At 38.5% G+C, this 19,987-nt stretch overlaps 1 protein-coding gene across 4 annotated transcripts in view; it reads left to right on the top strand.

The window, feature by feature from the left end:
• ZMYM2 (zinc finger MYM-type containing 2) overlaps window positions 1–19,987 on the top strand; it is a 64,994-nt gene that overhangs the window by 11,550 nt on the left and 33,457 nt on the right. For 3 of the 4 annotated variants that reach the window (XM_052649939.1, XM_052649940.1, XM_052649938.1), the window contains 4 exons: window positions 7,699–8,555; window positions 15,090–15,375; window positions 16,699–16,864; window positions 17,606–17,818. In XM_052649939.1, the coding sequence (XP_052505899.1) occupies window positions 7,709–8,555; window positions 15,090–15,375; window positions 16,699–16,864; window positions 17,606–17,818 (1,512 nt within the window). In that variant the 5' untranslated portion in view covers window positions 7,699–7,708. The remainder of the gene's footprint in view (window positions 1–7,698; window positions 8,556–15,089; window positions 15,376–16,698; window positions 16,865–17,605; window positions 17,819–19,987) is intronic. The other variant, XM_052649941.1, reaches the window with a different exon arrangement.

The following is a 19,987-nucleotide window of genomic DNA, read 5'->3' as shown; positions in this document are numbered from 1 at the left end:
CCCCCCACCATTTCTTTTATTATCACTTTCTCTTGTGTTTAATTTTTTCTAGTGTACCATTTTGATTTCTTTCTCTCCTGTATAGTTTATAATTATTCTTATAATGGTTACTTTGAGGATTAAAATAAGAATCAGTATTACAACAGCTTACTAGGAATGATACTCTTCATTTGAACAATCTGTGAATGCTCTGCCTGTTACACATCTCTGTCCTTCCCTTTACATTAGGTTTGTTGCCAATAACATCTTTATATGTATTCATTAACATATTGATAATTACTGTTTTATGCTTTTGCCTTTTAAATCATAGGGCAATAAGTAGTTATAAACCAAAGGTACATTCGTACTGGCTTCCTGTTGCCTTTTTTTTTTAATGTATTCATTTGTGTTCTGTATTTCTTACAGCTTCAACTTACTCTGTAGTTTGTATTTTTGCTTGAAGGATTCCCTTTAGCATATCATATTGGGTAGGTCTGCAGGTAATAAATTTGCCTTTATTTTTTTGGGGAATGTCTTAACTTCTCATGTTTGTTGGAGGAATATTTTGTTGGATATGGGATTTTTGGTTGACAGATTTTTTTCCCCCACCATTTTAAATGTCATGCCATAGCTTTTCACATCCATGATGTTGGATGAGAAATCTGGTGATGAGGATCCATTGCATATGATGAGTCACTTCTCTCTTACTTCAAAATTATCTTTTACTGTTGGGTCCACAGTTTGATTATTACTGTCTTGGTATGGCCATCTTGGAATTGAGCTTCTTGGGTGTATGTGTTTATCCTCATTATATTCATCATATTTGGGTAGTTCATAGCCATTATTTCTTCAGATGTGTTTTTTGTTCTTTTCTGTCTCTTTTTGTTACATATATTGGTGCTCATAGTGGTGTTTCACAGATTCTTAGGCTCTATTCATTTTTCTTCATTCTTGTTTTCTTGCTCTTCAGACTGGATAATTTTAATTATTCTGCTTATCATTTTACTGATTCTTTCTTCTGCTTGCTTAGATCTGCTGTTAATCCCCTCTAGTGACTTTTTTCATTTCTGCTGTTAAATTTTTCATCTCCAGGACTTTTGTTCGGTTAATTTTTTTTTAATTGAAGTATAATTGGTTTACAGTGTTGTGTTAGTTTCAGGTATACAGTGAAGTGATTTTAGTTATATATATATATTCTTATTTGTATTCTTTTCTATAAGTTATTATAAGATATTGACTGTAGTTCCCTGTGCTTTATAGTGGGTCCTTATTTATATTATACATAGTAGTGTGTATCTATGTGGTTTTTTTTTTTTAAGACTTTTTTTTTTCCTGTGGACTATTTTTAAAGTCTTTACTAGATTTGTTACAGTATTGCTTCTGTTTTAATATTTTGGTTTTTTGGCGAGGAGACAGTGTGGGATCTTAGCTGCTTAGATTCCTAACCAGGGATTGAACCCACTGTGTTGGAAGTTGAAGTCTTAAACCACTGGACTACCAGAGAAATCCCAATACTGTGTATTTGTTAATCCCAAACTCCTAATTTATCCACCCCCACCCCCCTTTCCCTTTTGGTAACTAAGTTTATCTTGTGTCTGTGAGTCTAAATTTGTATCATTTTTTAGATTCTGCAAGTGATGTCATATGACATTTGTCTTCATCTGACTTCCCTCATTTAGTATGATAATCTCTAGGTCCGTCTATGTTGATGTGAATTCTTTCTTCTGACCGAGTAATATTTTATTGTGTATGTATCCACCATATCTGTATCCATTTCCCTGTCAGTGGACACTTAGATTGCTTCCATATCTTGGCTCTTGTGAATAGTGCTACTATAAGCGTTGAGGTGCATATATATTTTTTCTAGTTTGAGTTTTCGTCTTTTCCAGATACGTGCTCAGAAGTAGGATTGCTGGATCATATGATAGCTCTTTTTTTAGTTTTTTTTTTTAAGGAACCTCTATACTGTTCTCTATAGTGGCAGCACCAATCTATATTCCCACCAACAATATAGGAGGGTTCCCTTTTGTCCACACCCTCTCCAGTTGTTTGTTTACTTTTTTGTGGGTTGCACCACAGGCCCTGCAGGATCTCAGTTCCCTAACCAGAGAGTAAACTCATGCCCCCTGCATTGGAAGCACAGGGTTAGATAGTGGCAGTGGTTAGGTGTAAAGTTCTAACCACTGGACCACCAGGGAATTCCCAGGGATTTTTATTTTTAAAAAGTTTAATTTGTCATACTGTCTCAGAACTATTATAGATGCCATAAACACATATTGAATAATAGCCTTTACTATTACTAGAGATGAATTTACCTTAGCTTTCTTTGCCCCTCCTTTGGTACCTAGAAAGCTCCGGCTAATCAGTGAGAAAATGATGAATGAATATTTTTCTTGAATCATTTTGAAATGCTTTCTTTGTGATTTTCATTGAAAGTTCACTAGCTTTTCTTAGCAACTACTAATACTTTATTGTAGTGAATGTCAACATTTTATTTATTTATTGGCCATGCCATGTGGCATGTGGGATCTTAGTTCCCTGACCAGGGGTAGAACTGATGTCCCCTGAATTGGATACACAGAATCTTAACCAACTGAACCATCAGGGAGGTCCCAAACATTTTATTTTTTAACTACCTTTTCTTTTTTTCATGAGAACGTCAACTATTGGGGTTAATTGATTCTCATGGAATCAAAGACCAAGTAAAGCTGTGAAAGCATTTATAATTTATGATGATTGTCTCAGTCCACTTGGGCTGGTATAACAGAAGTACCAGAGATAATAGACTTTCATGAATCAGAGTTCTGGAGGCTGGAAAGTCCATGGCTGGGGCTTCTGCAGACCAGGTGCTGGTGAGGGCTTGCTTCCTGTTCACAGACAGGCTTCTCTCTTCGTGCTGGGTCCTCCTGTGGTGGGAGAGGGAGCTTTCTGATGTCTTTTATGAAACAGTCACTCATCTCACTCATGAGGGCCCCACCTTCCTGACTTAATCGCCTCCTTATACCATCTCATGGATTTGAAGGGGGACACAAGCATGTGGTCCATAACAGTGAAGCAGTATCACAAGGAAGCCTAAAAATGAATTAGAAACTTAACCGAAATCTTCAGGTACAGACAAAACTGCCTGGTGATTGTTACAAGTTAACAATGTGTTAATTGATTTTCACATTCAGTTATCTTTTTAAATTCTAAGAAAAACTGCAAAATAAATGCCATTTATTTTAGGGAAAATTGAAGCCCAGAAAAGTGAAGTTATTTACTTGGTGTTAAATAGATAATTAGAATTGATTTAGTATAGAAAAGTGGCTGAAGGGAATAGATTTTATTTGGATAAGGTAGAAGAGACCAACTTGAATTAGATTGTCTTTTCTTCATAGGGCTCAGTGAGTGGTAGTTGAAGCATATTCTCTCTGGCGTATAGAAGTGACCACATTTATAATCTAGGATTTGGAAAGAACTGTTATGGCTGAGTAATTACTCTGTTTTGAAGCGTGGATTTACTGCAGAGAACTGTGCGTTAAGAGAAGTCTTCTCTCCCCATAGTTACACTGTTAGGAGAAATGAGGAGATGAGAACTGTGCAGCAAGGGAAGTCTTCTCCTCTCTCCACACACTGGGAGGAGACATGAGGGGACACCTCATGGCCACCAGAGGGCACTGGGGATTCAGTTCTGTCTTAAGCCCCAGAAATTGTCGTCTTGTTTTAGGTATGCTGAAATACAGAAAAGATCCAAGAAACTCGTGCTTTAAAAGCCTTTGCATTCCCTAAGTTCAGTGGATTTACACCACATTCTTCTGAAAATTGTTATGTTGATAAAGATCCTTCCTTGCTTCTGACAGATAGATGTTAACTACAAGTCAGTTCCATTTGTGTTACATCTCATCTTACCCAGGCACTTTGGGCTTGATATTTCTTCCTTTTGATACTTGTATATTTCACATACTGATTTGGTTATTTTTTTATTGAATGGTGTGGTCTTTTTTTTTTTAATTAATAAGAGTTGTGCTATATTATTAATACTTAATAACATATAGTAGTTATGAACATTCAGATCCTGACCTCTCCCATTTTCTCACTGTGGTCTTGGCAGCTTACTTTTAGTTTTTTTTTGTCTGTGGTATGTGGGATCTTAGTTCCCTGACCAGGGGTCAAACCCATGCCTCCTTCAGTGATGTCTCTTAACCACTTGACCACCAGGGAAGTCCTGGGCAGTTTACTTTAGATGATTGCATTTTTAAAAAATCTGTATAAGGGAGATAATGATTTTACTTTTCATTGGGTTGCTTGAATGTTTAATCATCATGAGTATTTGGCTCATAATAAGTATTAAATACATGTTAACTATTACTGGATGAATGTACTTGTATTTTAAGAGAACCTAATTGAATCAATTATTACAATTTTGAATCAAATGTTATTCAGCTTATTTCAGCATTTAAAACTTTCTGTAGTGAGGTTAAAAATTTTTTATGTTTACTTAAAGTTAAGTGAAGGGCTTGATGTGACGATTTCTCCCAGCACATGCTGTTGTTTTACCATAAACAGGTCTTCCTTATTAGGTTAATACAATATATATTTTAATATTTGAAAGTGTATTTAAAGTGTCTTAGGGAAGTTCCCTGGTGGTCCAGTGGTTAGGATTCTGCACTCCTACTGCCAAGGGCCTGGGTTCAATCATTGGTTGGAGAACTAAGATCCTGAATGCTGCATGGTACAGCTAAAAAAATAATAATAACAGTTAAAGTGTCTTAGAGCTTAGAATGATAATTTTTAGGTCTTTGAGTAAGGCAAAATAGTCACCCCTTAAATTTTTAAATGAAATTAACTATTTTCCTTAAAGCAGATATAAATGTGTCTTTTCTCATTTTCTAATATTAGCATGTCTTCCATGCTGAAACAAACAGCTTAAACAAGAAGAATGAAAAGAGTTGTAGGATCAAGCTTTTTTAAAAAAAAAATAAAAGATTTATTTATTTTTGGCTGTGCTGGGTTTTCATTGCTGTGTGGGCTTTCTCTCTTTGTGCTATGTGGGCTTCTCATGGCGGTGGCTTCTTTTATAGTGGAGCATATTCTCTATAGTGTGGACTTCAGCCATTGTGGCTTGTGGGCTCTATGGTGCTGGCTCAGTAGTTGCAGAGCATGGGCGCAGAATCTCCACCGAACGTGGGATCTTCCCAGACCAGGGGCCGAACCTGTGTCCCCTGCATTGGCCAGTGGATCCTAGCCACTAGAGCACCAAGGGAAGCCTTGGAGCCAAGCTTTGTGCAGTGTGTGTTGAGTCCTGACATTGTCTCGGAACCTTGGGCTCTTTTGATTTATATATCTGAGCTACTGCTTTTACTTAATTCAAGTATTGATTCATGATATTCTAAAAGTTTGAAGTGTGCAGCATAGTGATTCACACGTTTGTGGTTTTTTTTTTTCTGGCTTGTGGAATTTTAGAATAGTTCTGGTGGTTGCTTGAATCCAGGCCTCGGCAGTGAAAGCCTCGGGTCCTAACCACTAGACCATCAAGTGACTCCCAGGTTCGTGATTTCTGATGGCAGGGGTGTTGACCTGTTTGGTTTATTGATTTTTCTCAATGCCTCAGACTGTGTCTTGTATATACTGGGTGCTCCATAAATCTTTGTTGAATGCAACTATTAACCTGACTTGCTGACTTTGGTGAGTTCTTTGCTTGTTTTTGTATCTCCTCTTGTCCTGTTCCCTTCCATGGACCTGGACCTTGTTCCAGTCATGTTTGGCCTTCACCCTAGTGCTGGAAGTGTCAGCCTTGTTCCTGTTGGGCTTCTCTGGGAGCTGCCCTCACTCCAGTTTCTCAGTTAGCTCTTGCTCGTCATTCCAGGTCTCAGTGAAGTGTCACCTGCTCACAGAGGTCTTTGGTCTTTTTTCTTCATCCTGTACCCATTGTTTTTTCTAAAATTCAAATTTTAACTTAATAAGTGAGAAATCATGCTCACAAATTCAGAAAGTGCACCAAAACACACAGTGAATAGTTTTTCCATCCCTGTCAGCCGTCTGTCAGCGTGATAATTATTTATATTAGGGTGGTTGTCTTCTGTTCAGAGGCTTTTGTCGCAATGTAAGCACACGGCTGTATAGATGAAGCAGTGTTTGTAAGCTTCTGTGTTTTCAGACTGGGCTGAGTGGCCTTATGAGAGAAGAAGGGTTACCAGGCCGTTCAGAGTTTCCACTGGGCCCTTAGACCAGGTTTCCACACCTGGAGAGCTGCAGTCTTGTCTCCTTTGAAGGTGTAGGGTACAAACCACTTCACGGTCCTGTCTGTCTTTCTGCAAATTGACCTGCAGTCTGTACTCACCCTGCATTTTCCCTCCTTGTTGTTTTTTCCAGTTTAGCCTCTGAGATGAAGGTGATCCATGTTCAGGACTGGGTCTGCTACCATCCGTGCCCATCACCTCATCGTCTATCTGCTCAGTAACTTATTATTCTCCTTTCTAACTGTTTTATTGTTAACTTGCTGCTGTCTTGTTGGCTTTGGCACAGCTCTGCCTGTGTAGTAGGTGCTCAGAAATACGAATCGACTGTGGCAGAGTCATGAGGAGTTTGGACTGTTGCGGTGAAGACCTGGAGATGCATTCTAGCTGTGTGACTTGGTTAATTAGTGTCTCTAAGCCACAGTTTCTAAGTCATGAACATGGGACAAATATTACAGCTGTATCAGGGTTATATTGAAGATGTAACCAAGGGGCAGATAATATTTTCCTAGGACTATTGTAACAAATTATCACAAACTTGGCAGTTTAAAACTGGAAGTCATAAGTCAGAAATTGGTGGCCTGGGGCTCAAGCCAAGGTGTCACCAGAGCTGAGCTTGCCTGGGAGGCTCTGGGGAGGGCTCACTCCTCACCTCCTGTAGGTTTTGGTGCTGTGACATGTTGGGCTGTCGTTCCCTCTCCACAGCCACCTCTGGTCTCGGTGCCTGTTGTCTCCTCTACCTCTTAATGGGGTACAAGAGAGGTATGTACAGGGCCCACCCAGCTAAGCCCATTTTGAAGTCCTTTCTCCTCGTCATCTCTGCACAGACCCCTTTTCCATGTGAGGTAACAGTTACAGGTTCCAGGGCTTAGTATCTGATGTTGTCAGGACTGTTACACAGCCCAATAGATGGACACGAAGGGCAGAGCAGTGGGCATTTACGCTTTGTGGGTACAGTTGACAAAAGTTTCGGATTCTCAGAAGGATTTAATCACGCAGCTACATGGGAGCCAGGGAATGTGAGAATAGTGGATTTAAAAAAAGATAAGGAAAGTTGGAGATTAAATCATGTCATTTGATTCAGTACAGTGAAAAAATGGGATAAATATCAAGAGGAGATTGTCGTGATCAGATTTGTTATTTTGTTATTCATGTGTGTGGAACGATTTATGTATGTTTCAGTGTTAAAATTTATAGGGTAGGCAGTGGTAGAGAAGAGAAGGTTACAAATATACTGCATATTCTTTGAAAATTACATAATTACCTGTATTTTTATATTACAAGTTATTTTTATATCACATGTTAAACTATATGAAATGACTAGTGACTGAGGGAAGATCACAGAATGGATATCAAATTTTTCCTGAATCATCGATAAGAATTGTTGTCACTTAGAGTAAGAAAGAAAGTAAAAGTACCTTCAAAAAATTCTTTGAATTTGAGTTGCATCAAAAGCCACATACTGACATTTGTAACGTGTGTCTTTTTTCCTTCTCCTTAACAGGGTCTTTGGCATGGACACAGGTTCAGCAGGAGGATTGGAAGTGACTGATCAGACTCCTGTTCTGTTGGGGAGGACGGCCATGGCAGCTAGTCTCACGGATGTAGGAAATTCGTTTAGTGGGCCACCTAATCCTTTAGTGAATAGATCTAATAAATTTCAGAGCTCATCAGTGGAAGATGATGATGATGTTGTGTTTATTGAACCAGTACAACCACCTCCTCCTTGTGCACCAGTGGTGGCTGATCAAAGAACCATAACATTTACATTATCAAAAAATGAAGAGATGCCAGGAAATGATTCCAAAATTCTTCCTTCCTCAAAAGAATTGGCTTCTCAGAAGGGGAGTGTAAGTGAGACGATCGTCATTGATGATGAGGAGGATATGGAAACAAATCAAGGGCAAGAGAAAAATTCCTCCAATTTTATTGAACGGAGACCATCTGAGTCTAAAAACAGAACCAATGATGTGGATTTCTCCCCTTCCAGTTTTTCAAGAAGTAAGGTAAATGCAGGAATGGGTAATAGTGGTATCACCACAGAACCAGACTCTGAGATTCAGATCGCTAACGTTACGACCTTAGAAACAGGCGTTGGCTCTGTGAGTGATGGCCAGTTAGAACACACTGACGGGAGAGACATGAACCTGATGATCACACACGTAACATCTCTGCAGAATGCCAGCTTGGGAGATGTCTCTAATGGACTGCAGTCAAGTAATTTTGGTGTTAATATGCAAACATACACCCCGTCTTTAACTTCACAGACCAAGACTGCAGTAGGACCTTTCAATCCTGGTAGAATGAATGTGGCAGGAGATGCATTTCAGAATGGAGAGTCTGCAGCTCATCACAACCCTGGTAAGCAGTGAGGGTCCTCTCCCGCTCCCCCTTTAGGGGTTGTTTACAGGCAGGTTCTTCTTTCATTGTCCTAATTGGTGCTACTTTGGTTAGTTTACTCATGTAAGGTGTGTTAATTCTATTGACTTTCAAGTTTCAAATTTTAACTAATAAGAGATGTAAACTATGTATGTAATATTTCTCTGTAGAGTATTAGAAAATTAATCAGAACAAAATACTCTTTATATTTACTATGCTCAAATCTAATAATTTGGCATCCTATTTGTCATGTACTCATTTTATGCTCTCGTGTTTTTAATGGTATGGTTTTAATGTGCAAATAGAGAATGAAAAGATACTTAGTACATGTGAGGAGCAATATAATGTATAGTTGCATTTAGATTTGTGTTTAATTTTGACTGCCTGTCTGATTTTAATTGTTACTTAATAGCACTAATTTTTTTTTAATATGTAAAGATTGGTAAATGTCTTGACTATTTGAAAATACTTTCTGCAGGCAGCTATACTCTGGAAGCTGTGAGAAGAGTTCTGTGGCTTTTCCTGACCATGTGAGGCCTGCCTGTCTCTTGTGTACCTTCTCTTCTTAGGCTTCATAATTTTAAGCTTGTTAGCAACTTTGTCAGCCTAGGATTGTGGGGAATAATAAGAAATTACTGAAACCGAGGCTGTGTAGAATGTTTTGTGAAATGCTAGTTGTTTTTCTTACTTATTCTTTTCGGTTATGATAGTAATGTCTAATTACTGAAGAATATTTGGAAAATCCATAATTAAAAAATAGGGGGGAGAAACCCATATAAGGTGATTAACTGAAGGTTACCTACCACTGTTGATAATGGTTTGAGTGGCTGGTTGTCATTCTTGCTCCTTTGTATTTCTTAACTTGCTTGAGTGCACTTCTTCATAATGTTCCTTCTTGTTTTCCCTCCACGTAATGTGGCTCTGTATTTTTTCATAACACTAAAATTGTTTATACACGGAAGTTGTAATGACTGCACAGTGGATTTTGTTATACCAGTCGCCATATTTGGCTTTTACACCATTTTTCTTTTTTGCTGTTGTTATTATATGATGAACTTTTTTCCCCTCAAATTTCTGATGATTTCTTAGCATTTACTCCTCCTAGAAGTAAAGTTACTGGATCACAGAGTGTCACTGCTTCCATCTGTACAAAGATCATTGGTTATAAAAAGGTTCTGGTTTATAGTGATTTTGAAAAAAGTATGTTTCTTAATACTCAGTTTTGAAAAATTCTAATGTCTCCCAAGGCCATTTCCCCTTGTATGTATTTACATATATTTGTTGGTAGGTCATTGATGTGTATACGTGTATGTGAACTTGTGAGAGCATTTTTAAGTTGTGGAAATAGTTTGTCATGCTGCCTTCTGGAAAGGTTTTACCAATTTAAACAGCTATCAGCTGTATATTAGAATATCTTTCCTTCTGGCTCACATAAAAGTTTAAGACATGATAATAGTCAAATTAGTTTCAAACAGCTATTTGTCTCTTATAATTTTAAATATATTAAAAATGTATGAAAAAGAACATAGTGTGCAATCTTTACTGTTGAGGATGGTACATTTAATTGTAACCTGGGATTGCAGGATAGGTCTAGCTTTGGACACTTTCCCTTCCTCCCACTCCTTTAAATAAACAGTAGATCTTTAACTTTTGACCATATCAAGAGTATATGTTTGATTTTGTTAATTCTCTATTGAGTTCAATTCCAGTTTTTAGTATTTAAATGACTCTTCAGTTCAGTTCAGTCCCTCAGTCATGTCCAACTCTTTGCAACCCCATGAATCACAGCACGCCAGGCCTCCTTGTCCATCACCAACTCCCGGAGTTCACTCAGACTCATGTCCATCGAGTCGGTGATGCCACCCAGCCACCTCATCCTCTGTCGTCCCCTTCTCCTCCTGCCCCCAATCCCTCCCAGCATCAGAGTCTTTTCCAATGAGTCAACTCTTCGCATGATGTGACCAAAGTACTGGAGTTTCAGCTTCAGCATCATTCCTTCCAAAGAACACCCAGGGCTGATCTCCTTCAGAATGGACTGGTTGGATCTCCTTACAGTCCAAGGGACTCTCAAGAGTCTTCTCCAACACCACAGTTCAAAAGCATCAATTCTTCGGCGCTCAGCTTTCTTCACAGTCCAACTTTCACATCCATACATGACCACTGGAGAAACCATAGCTTTGACTAGACGGACCTTTGTTGGCAAAGTAATGTCTCTGCTTTTGAATATGTTATCTAGGTTGGTCATAACTTTTCTTCCAAGGAGTAAGCGTCTTTTAATATCATGGCGGCAATCGCCATCTGCAGTGGTTTTGGAGCCCAAAATAATAAAGTCTGACACTGTTTCCCCATCTATTTCCCATGAAGTGATGGAACCAGATGCCATGATCTTTGTTTTCTGAATGTTGAGGTTTAAGTCAACTTTTTCACTCTCCTCTCTCACTTTCATCAAGAGGCTTTTTAGTTCCTCTTCACTTTCTCCCATAAGGGTGGTGTCATCTACATATCTGAGGTTATTGATCTTTCTCCTGGCAATCTAGATTCCAGCTTGTGTTTCTTCCAGTCCAGCGTTTCTCATGATGTACTCTGCATATAAGTTAAATAAGCAGGGTGACAGTATACAGCCTTGACATCCTCCTTTTCCTATTTGGAACCAGTCTGTTGTTCCATGTCTAGTTCTAACTGTTGCCTCCTGAAATGGACTGGAATGGGTGAATTTAACTCAGATGACCATTATATCTACTACTATGGGCAGGAATCCCTTAGAAGAAATGGAGTAGCCATCATGGTCAACAAGAGTCCGAAATGCAGTACTTGGATGCAATCTCAAAAATGACAGAATGATCTCTGTTTGTTTCCAAGGCAAACCATTCAATATCACAGTAATCCAAGTCTATGCCCCAGCCAGTAACACTGAAGAAGCTGAAGTTGAACAACCCTATGAAGACCTCCAAGACCTTTTAGAACTAACACCCAAAAAAGATGTCCTTTTCATTATAGGGGACTGGAATGCAAAAGTAGGAAGTCAAGAAACACCTGGAGTAAATTTGGCCTTGGAATATGGAATGAAGCAGGGCAAAGGCTAATACAGTTTTGCCAAGAGAACGCACTGGTCATAGCAAACACCCTCTTCTAACAACATAAGACTACACATGGACATCACCAGGTGGTCAACACTGAAATCAGATTGATTATATTCTTTACAGCCAAAGATGGAGAAGCTCTATACAGTCAGCAAAAACAAGACCAGGAGCTGACTGTGGCACAGATCATGAACTCCTTATTGCCAAATTCAGACTTAAATTGAAGAAACTAGGGGAAACCACTAGACCATTCAGGTATGACCTAAGTCAAATCCCTCATGATTATACAGTGGAAGTGAGAAATAGACTTAAGGGACTAGATCTGATAGATAGAGTGCCTGATGAACTATGGACAGAGGTTCGTGACATTGTACAGGAGACAGGGATCAAGACCATCCCCATGGAAAAGAAACACAAAAAAGCAAAATGGCAGTCTGGGGAGGCCTTACAAATAGCTGTGAAAAGCAAAGGAGAAAAGGAAAGATAAAAGCATCTGAATGCAGAGTTCGAAAGAATAGCAAGGAGAGATAAGAAAGCCTTCCTCAGTGATCAGTGCAAAGAAATAGAGGAAAATGACAGAATGGGAAAGACTAGAGATCTCTTCAAGAAAATTAGAGATACCAAGGGAACATTTCATGCAAAGATGGGCTCGATAAAGGACAGAAATGGTATGGACCTAACAGAAGCAGAAGATATTAAGAAGAGGTGGCAAGAATACACAGAAGAACTGTACAAAAAAGATCTTCACGATGAAGATGGTATGATCACTCACTTAGAGCCAGACATCCTGGAATGTGACAGACATCAAGTGGGCCTTGGAAAGCATCACTACAAACAAAGCTAGTGGAGGTGATGGAATTCCAGGTGAGCTATTACAAATCCTGAAAGATGATGCTGTGAAAGTGTTGCACTCAATATGCCAGCAAATTTGGAAAACTCAGCAGTGGCCACAGGACTGGAAAAGGTCAGTTTTCATTCCACTCCCAAAGAAAGCCAATGCCAAAGAATGCTCAAACTGCCGCACAATTGCACTCATCTCACACTCTAGTAAAGTAACGCTCAAAATTCTCCAAGCCAGGCTTCAGCAGTATGTGAACCGTGAACTTTCTGATGTTCAAGCTGGTTTTAGAAAAGGCAGAGGAACCAGAGATCAAATTGCCAACATCTGCTGGATCATCGAAAAAGCAAGAGAGTTCTACAAAACATCTATTTCTGCTTTATTGACTATGCCAAAGCCTTTGACTGTGTGGATCACAAAAAAATAACTCTTAAGAATATTCTTATCCATGTGTCTTGGGACCCCTAGTACTTTAGGACTGTTGCTGAGTCAGGGAATGTCAAGTGCACATCAGAAAGCCAGACAGATACACCTTTTGCTCCTGAGTTTACGGATTAGCTCTTGTGTGTATCTGCGGTCTTTGTTTGTAATGGATAATTACAACATCCTAGCTGTTTATGCTGGCTCTTAGACTAATGATGACTTTGGTAAATTAACCTCTGTTCCTTGATGTTCCTTGTGTAAAACAGAGGCTTCAGACAGAATGCTTAAATCCCTTCCATTCCTAAAAGTGTGTTGATGTTGGAGGAGGTGAAAATTTGAAAGTAGGGGAAATGTAAGAATTGAAATATAGATAAAAGGAGCTACTGTGTGTTTAGTTTACAGGGCCTAAAACCAAATTGAAAAAAAATGCCGTTTTTCAATGTCAAGTTAATAGATGATTTTAGGTTTAAATAGGTTCCTTTAAGTATATATTCAAATGAGAAGCCTACAGAGTTGAAAATTCTAAGGAGCCACTTTATGTTGTAAAAGCTATTCCTTCTAACATATATTCAAATAAAATTTTTGTCTGATGGCCCTTCATGAGATGGAACTGCCATTTCAGTGATCTGCATTCTTCGTGTTCATTAGTATTTTTACCTCTTCATTAAAACTGGCCCTCATGGTGTCAGGGTGACAGGATTCTGAAATGCACTTTGTTTACTCTCTGTATCAAGTATGGATTTATTTGGAGGGGTTTGTGGATTAGGTAAAATTTGAATAGCAATGTATGTAGCCCCTGGAAACCATTATGTCCGTGGACTGGTCAGAACCAGGAACTTGCCCTCTTTAAGGTTTTGGTAGTAAAGAAATGTCCTTATACTCTGGATATATTTGTAGTTGTTTTTCATATGAAAGGACATCTTTTTTGTATGGAAGTTCAAATTTCACAAGGAGCTCGAAAGGAAAAATATTACAAGAGGACAAAGTAGTAGAAGTTAGAAGCAATATCATGAAAAGTTTCAAAATGCAAAACGTTTGCAGTATTGGTGGCTCAGACGGTTAAGCGTCTGTCTACAATGCAGGAGACCTGGGTTTGATCCCTGGGTTGGGAAGATCCCCTGGAGAAAGAAATGGCAATCCACTCCAGGACTATTGCCTGGAAATTCCCATGGACAGAGGAGCCTGGTAGGCTCCAGCCCATGCGGTCGCAAAGAGTCGGACACGACTGAGCGACCTCACTTCATGGGGTTGCAAAAGAGCTGGACACAACTGAGCAATGGAGCACGCACACACACAGTGGTGTTGCATCGAGAGGCTGTGGAGCGGTGACCAGTGGTTGGCTGGAAACTCACTGCTCATCCCACTGAAGCAGACTGTGAAGGAGAGAGGGGTGGACCTCTGCTCCCCAGCATTGGGCTCCCAGCTCTCAGTGCCATTCCCAGTATGCTGTGCTGCTGGCAGGGGCAGCACCCCTGGGTGATGGTGTATTGGTCCCCACGTCTGTGTAACACTCTGATTTCTTTGATACTATGTGATGTACTTGGAGGCTATAGAATGAAACATGTATATGGAAAAGCTGTTCTCAGAAAGATTTATTTTAAATTTTTTATTATTTTTTTAATTTTTTTGGCTGTGCCATGCAGCATGTGGCATCTTAGTTCTCTGACCAAGGATCAAACCCATGCCCCCTTGCAGTGGAAGCATGGAGTCTTACCACTGGACTGCAAGGAAAGTTCCTAGAAATATGTTTTGAGTATAATCATTTGTAACTTTATCCAACCTATGTTATATTTGTCAAAGGTTCTGGTTGGTCAAGATTTTGTTATACTTTTATGTTGATATATGTGTTCCTTGCTTAAAGTCATATTCTGTAAGTTCTTCCTGTTTGATAACTAATGGCTAATACTTTTTAGTGCTTCCTATATGTCAGTCATACATGGTTTTTAAACCATGTATTATCTTGTTTAAAGTTTCCATTTGCAGTTGAGAGACGAGTTAGGTGCCAAGTGAGTAACTTCCTGGGCTGGTAGGTAATGAAGCCTGCATGTCACCCTTGCTGACTCCAAAGTCTATGCCTTTGACCGTCCGCTGTACTGTACCTTCCTGATGTCTGAAATGTACAGAATGTTTCTCTGATACAAATTTCAATGTATGTGTGTGTGGTTTTTTTTTTAGATTCTTGGATCTCCCAATCAGCATCCTTTCCCCGTAATCAGAAACAGCCAGGGGTGGATTCTTTATCACCAGTGGCCTCGCTTCCTAAACAGATTTTCCAGCCTTCTGCCCAACAGCAACCCACTAAACCAGTTAAAGTCACTTGCGCAAACTGCAAAAAACCTCTGCAGAAGGGACAGACAGCTTATCAGCGAAAAGGATCAGCTCACCTCTTCTGTTCTACCACCTGCCTTTCTTCCTTCTCTCACAAGCCTGCTCCAAAGAAACTTTGTGTTATGTGTAAAAAGTAAGGTTTACCTTTAAACATGTTTCTATGTGGTTGAATATTGGTGATATAAAATTTGAGAAAAATTGTTTTAGAGGTGAATCACCATGTTTTGAAAATGCAGAAGCTAAGCCAGACTAAAATTTGTAGAGCACTAGAGTGTTGTCTGTCAAGCTGAGGTGGTTTAGGAATAAGAGCCTCCTACTTGGTTGGGCTTTGGTTTGGGGTTGATTTAGATCCTTGATCCCTGTAATAAATATATCTGTGATCTCCAGTGGAATTCTTGAATTTGTAAAAAATACATACATGTTTATTTACATTACTGATTATAAGAAACTAGTTCTAGCCCGATAAAGTTCTTAAGCCATTTATGTGTGACTAGTTTTGTATTAAAATAGGTCAAAATTTAGAGTACTTTCATGTTGATTGTTTAAAATTGGCAGAACTTTGGTTATTGTATGCATTTATTTATATTTATCTTAAACATTAGGTCATTTTTTAATACTCAACTTTCGTCGACTCAGGTGCCAATTTTTTGACAGCCTTGTAGTGAATCCTCTCCTGCTGTTTCTATGTCTGGCCTCACTAGTTAAAAATAAGATGAATATGGCATGTTTTGTACAAGGTCAAGCAGATGGATTTTCTGTACCATCTCTTGAGCAGCCCATGTTTGTGAAGATATTTTAGATCTTAGAAATTTGGGAAGGGCTGAGTGCCCTGTGTAAGCTTAGTAAATTCAAATATTGGTGCAATTGTTATACACTTTTTGGTTGCTTTACAGTAATACACTTGCATACGGTAGTATAAGACCTGAAAATTCAGAATTAAAGGAAAATTTTGAAAGTCATCAATGTGGTGGTTTCTTAACATTTTAATTGTAGTTGAGAGCTGTACAGAATGGTCAGTGGGGTTATTCTGGGTTATGGGATGTATTTAAATTCACTTTTGCGCTCTAAAAGAATGTTGTATTCCTGTGACCTAGATACCTCATGCTTTCTGCTTACCTGGAGAGGAAAATTGCCTAGGTATCATATTTTATACCTCAGTAAATTAGGCCTTGACATTAAACTCCACATTTATAACAAAAACTTTTTTTTAAAGTGTTTCCAGTGTCTGAAAGCCTTGTTAAGGAGCTTGAAGATGAATTGAGTGGTGGCTGGGGTTTAATAGTACTGCTTCTCAAGCTTCTGTGTTCATCATATTTTTCTGAACCAAGAGTTTTTACATAGTAAAGGTGATTTAATGAATCTAAAAATGGTTCCAATTTATGGAAGTTAAAAATGTCACTTACTTTTTTTGTATTTGATTTATTTTTAAGTGGAGCTTGACTTTGCTGCTTTTCAGAGATATAACTACAATGAAAGGAACCATTGTTGCTCAAGTGGACTCGAGTGAATCCTTCCAGGAGTTCTGTAGCACATCTTGTCTGTCTCTCTATGAAGACAAACAGAATCCTACTAAAGGAGCTCTGAATAAATCAAGATGTACAATTTGTGGTAAACTAACAGAGGTTTGTATTTCTGTGCTTTATCACTTAGTTCTGATTAATAGGAATGTTTTTTACTTTAACTGTTAACGATATATCATCAGTGTGTGTTTTCTTAAAAGTGAGGGTATATGAAATCTGTCTTATAACTATCCCTTTATGCAGTTATGAAAAAATTGAAATATAGCATCAGTTGACTTTTTCCTTGATGTTCGGAGCACTCACAGACGAAACCATAGTGTTTAAATGGTGCTAAACTTCAAACAAGAGGCAACAGTCATGTCTAAGCAGTGAAATAAGTGGTGGGGATATTTTGGAGGATTTCATTAAAAATATATTATGGTTTTGGCATTTTATGAAATAAGAAATCTGTGTATCCATCCTTATTTGAATTATTTATAATAGTTATCCCTATTCTGTATAGCAATGTACTTTATATTTCCGTTTGGATTTAGCTAAAGATTTCCAATCTGTTTTAGAAGTTTTATACTACCCAGACTGGGTTGCTTCCTATCACTTATAGAGAACTCTTAGAGAAGTTTGTATTATGATCCTGCTGGTCCTCCCTGCTTCCTGCCATACGTGTATTCCATGTGTTTGTTAAAAAAAAGTTTAGAAGTGAAATGTACTTTGTTTTGCCCTTTTCCTAAACAAGCCTTACATAGAAAAAGAGGCATTTTCTTTCTGTTGGAGCACCTTGTGACTTAAGCTACATGTTGTGTATTAATTTGTGTTTTAAAATTTTGCTTGTTGTTTTTCTTTTAGATTCGCCATGAAGTTAGCTTTAAAAACATGACTCATAAGCTGTGCAGTGACCATTGCTTTAACAGATACAGGATGGCTAATGGCCTTATAATGAACTGCTGTGAGCAATGTGGCGAGTACCTGCCCAGCAAAGGAGCTGGGAACAATGTCCTGGTCGTTGACGGTCAGCAAAAGAGGTTTTGCTGCCAGAGTTGTGTCAGTGAATACAAGCAGGTAATTCACCACTGGTTTGAGTGTGTTTTTAAATTGCTATGATAGTTTTACCCTTAACAGCATTTAATAACTAGATTTATCTTGGGATCTCATTTAATTCCATTATTAACATCTTAGAGATAACCTTATCTCAGATAAATGTGGAAATATATGTAGATGGTTGGAAATAAGGTTGTGATTTTACCATAGGTAAATGCTTACCAAAGTGATTCTTGTTTTGAATTTTTTGGGGGTGGTGGAAAGGGGTATGATTTTTCAGATTATTAATGCTTAGGAATGATTATCTTATTTCATTTGTAATATTAATTTGAAATTTAAGATGTTTTGATTTAGTTTATTTTTTAATGATTTCAAAAGTCAGAAGTTGGCCCCCATTTTTTTCGTCTGTTGGTTCCTACTTATTCTTTATACATATCAATTTTTAATAGTATTCTATTTTCTGTTCTTTCTGAAAAATTAAGGAAATAATTTGTTCTTAGTTTCTCTTTTTTTCCTGTACAAAAGGGAGCATACTGTATGTGCTTTACTGTACATTTGTATCTTGGACGCATCCCCTGTCAATATATTCCTTATTCTTCTCTTTTTCACGGCTTAGTTTTTAGGTATTTTGTGAGCTGGTTAAAAATTAAGTTTGAGAAACTTATAAATTTCATTTGTATTAATCTGCTAGGACTGCCATAACAAAATACTGAGGGGTTCAGACAGCCAAGAATTTTCTTTCTCACAGTTCTGGCGGCTTAAAGATCAAGGTGCCCTTCCAGGGTGATTTTGGTGAGGCCGCTCTGCCAGACTTGTAGGGAGCCTTCTCTCTGTGACCTCATGTGGTCTTTCCTCTGTGCTCAGGAGAAAGAGTGTCCTGTAGGACTTCATTTCGTCTTGACTGCCTCCCTAAAGCCCCTACTCCAGATACAGTCTCATTGGGAGTAAGAGCTTAAAGATAATGTATTTGGGGTGGAGGGGGAGACAGAGTATTGAAAACAAAGAAAATAAATACTTAAAACTTAGAAATTCCTAATTATTTTATTAAATTTTAATGTTATCTGTGCTCTTGAAGTTATTTCCATGACTGTATTTGTGTGGTGGCAATATTGTAGTAATGGAGTGCATCCGTGTCTCCCTCCCCGACTTCATGTTCATTTTATGCTGGTGCCGTGTGGATTATGGTTTTCCTCTCACCTCCCAAAAGCCAGTGATCACCAGTATACGAGACAACACTGGGCTGACTGTTGTTTATTTGGTTACTTTGCTGTGGATGGTATTGCATATTATCTCCATTGTTTTGCTGCTACAGATAACCGATGGTGAATAACCTGGCACAGGCACAGCTCAGAGATGTTTGGGTTCAGTTCCAGACTACTGCAGTAGATTGATTGACTGAAAGTCGCTCAGTAGTGTCCGATTCTTTGCGACCCCAGGGACTGTATAGTTCATGGAATTCTTCAGGCCAGAATACTGGAGTGGGTAGCCTCTCCCTTCTCCAGGGGATTTTCCCAACCCAGGGATCGAACCCAGGTCTCCCATATGGCAGGCAGCAGAATGAATATTAAAGCGAGACTTTTAGACTACTAAGTGTGCAAATAGCATCAATGTCTAAAATAATGTACATACCTTAGTTAAAAATAGTGACCATCATCTGGGCCTTATTTTTTTATAGGATCATTTAAGTTATGTAATAATTATTCTGTAAGCTGGGCATTGGCACTAGGATAGAGCAGACAGGTGTTTGTAAAGTTGAATGAGGTTGTTTTAAGTCATGAAATAGGTAATTAAAAATCAGCTTTTACAGGTTGCTGGTTGACCTTTCAGTCTGGGAGCCTTTCTTTATATCTTTTTATATGGACCTAGAATCTATTAGACAGAGTGAAGTGAGTCAGAAAGAAAGATAAATGTTGTATTCTGATGCACATATATGGAATCTAGAAAAATGGTTCTGAAGAATTTATTTGCAGGGCAGCCTTGGAGAAACAGACACAGAGAATAGATTTATGGACATGGGGAGAAGGAAGGAGATGGTGAGATGTGTGGAAAGAGTAATGCGGAAACTTACATTACCATATGTAAAATAGACAGCCAGTGGGAATTTGCTGTATGGTTCAGGAAACTTAAACAGGGGCTCTGTATCAACCTAGAGGGGTGGGATGGGGAGGGAGATGGGAGGGAGGTTCAAAG

Source organism: Budorcas taxicolor, chromosome 12 (genome assembly GCF_023091745.1).
Source record: "Budorcas taxicolor isolate Tak-1 chromosome 12, Takin1.1, whole genome shotgun sequence".
Classification (NCBI taxonomy): domain Eukaryota; kingdom Metazoa; phylum Chordata; class Mammalia; order Artiodactyla; family Bovidae; genus Budorcas; species Budorcas taxicolor.
The sequence above is the reverse complement of the archived record's forward strand: the minus strand, read 5'-3'. Positions and strand labels throughout refer to the sequence as shown.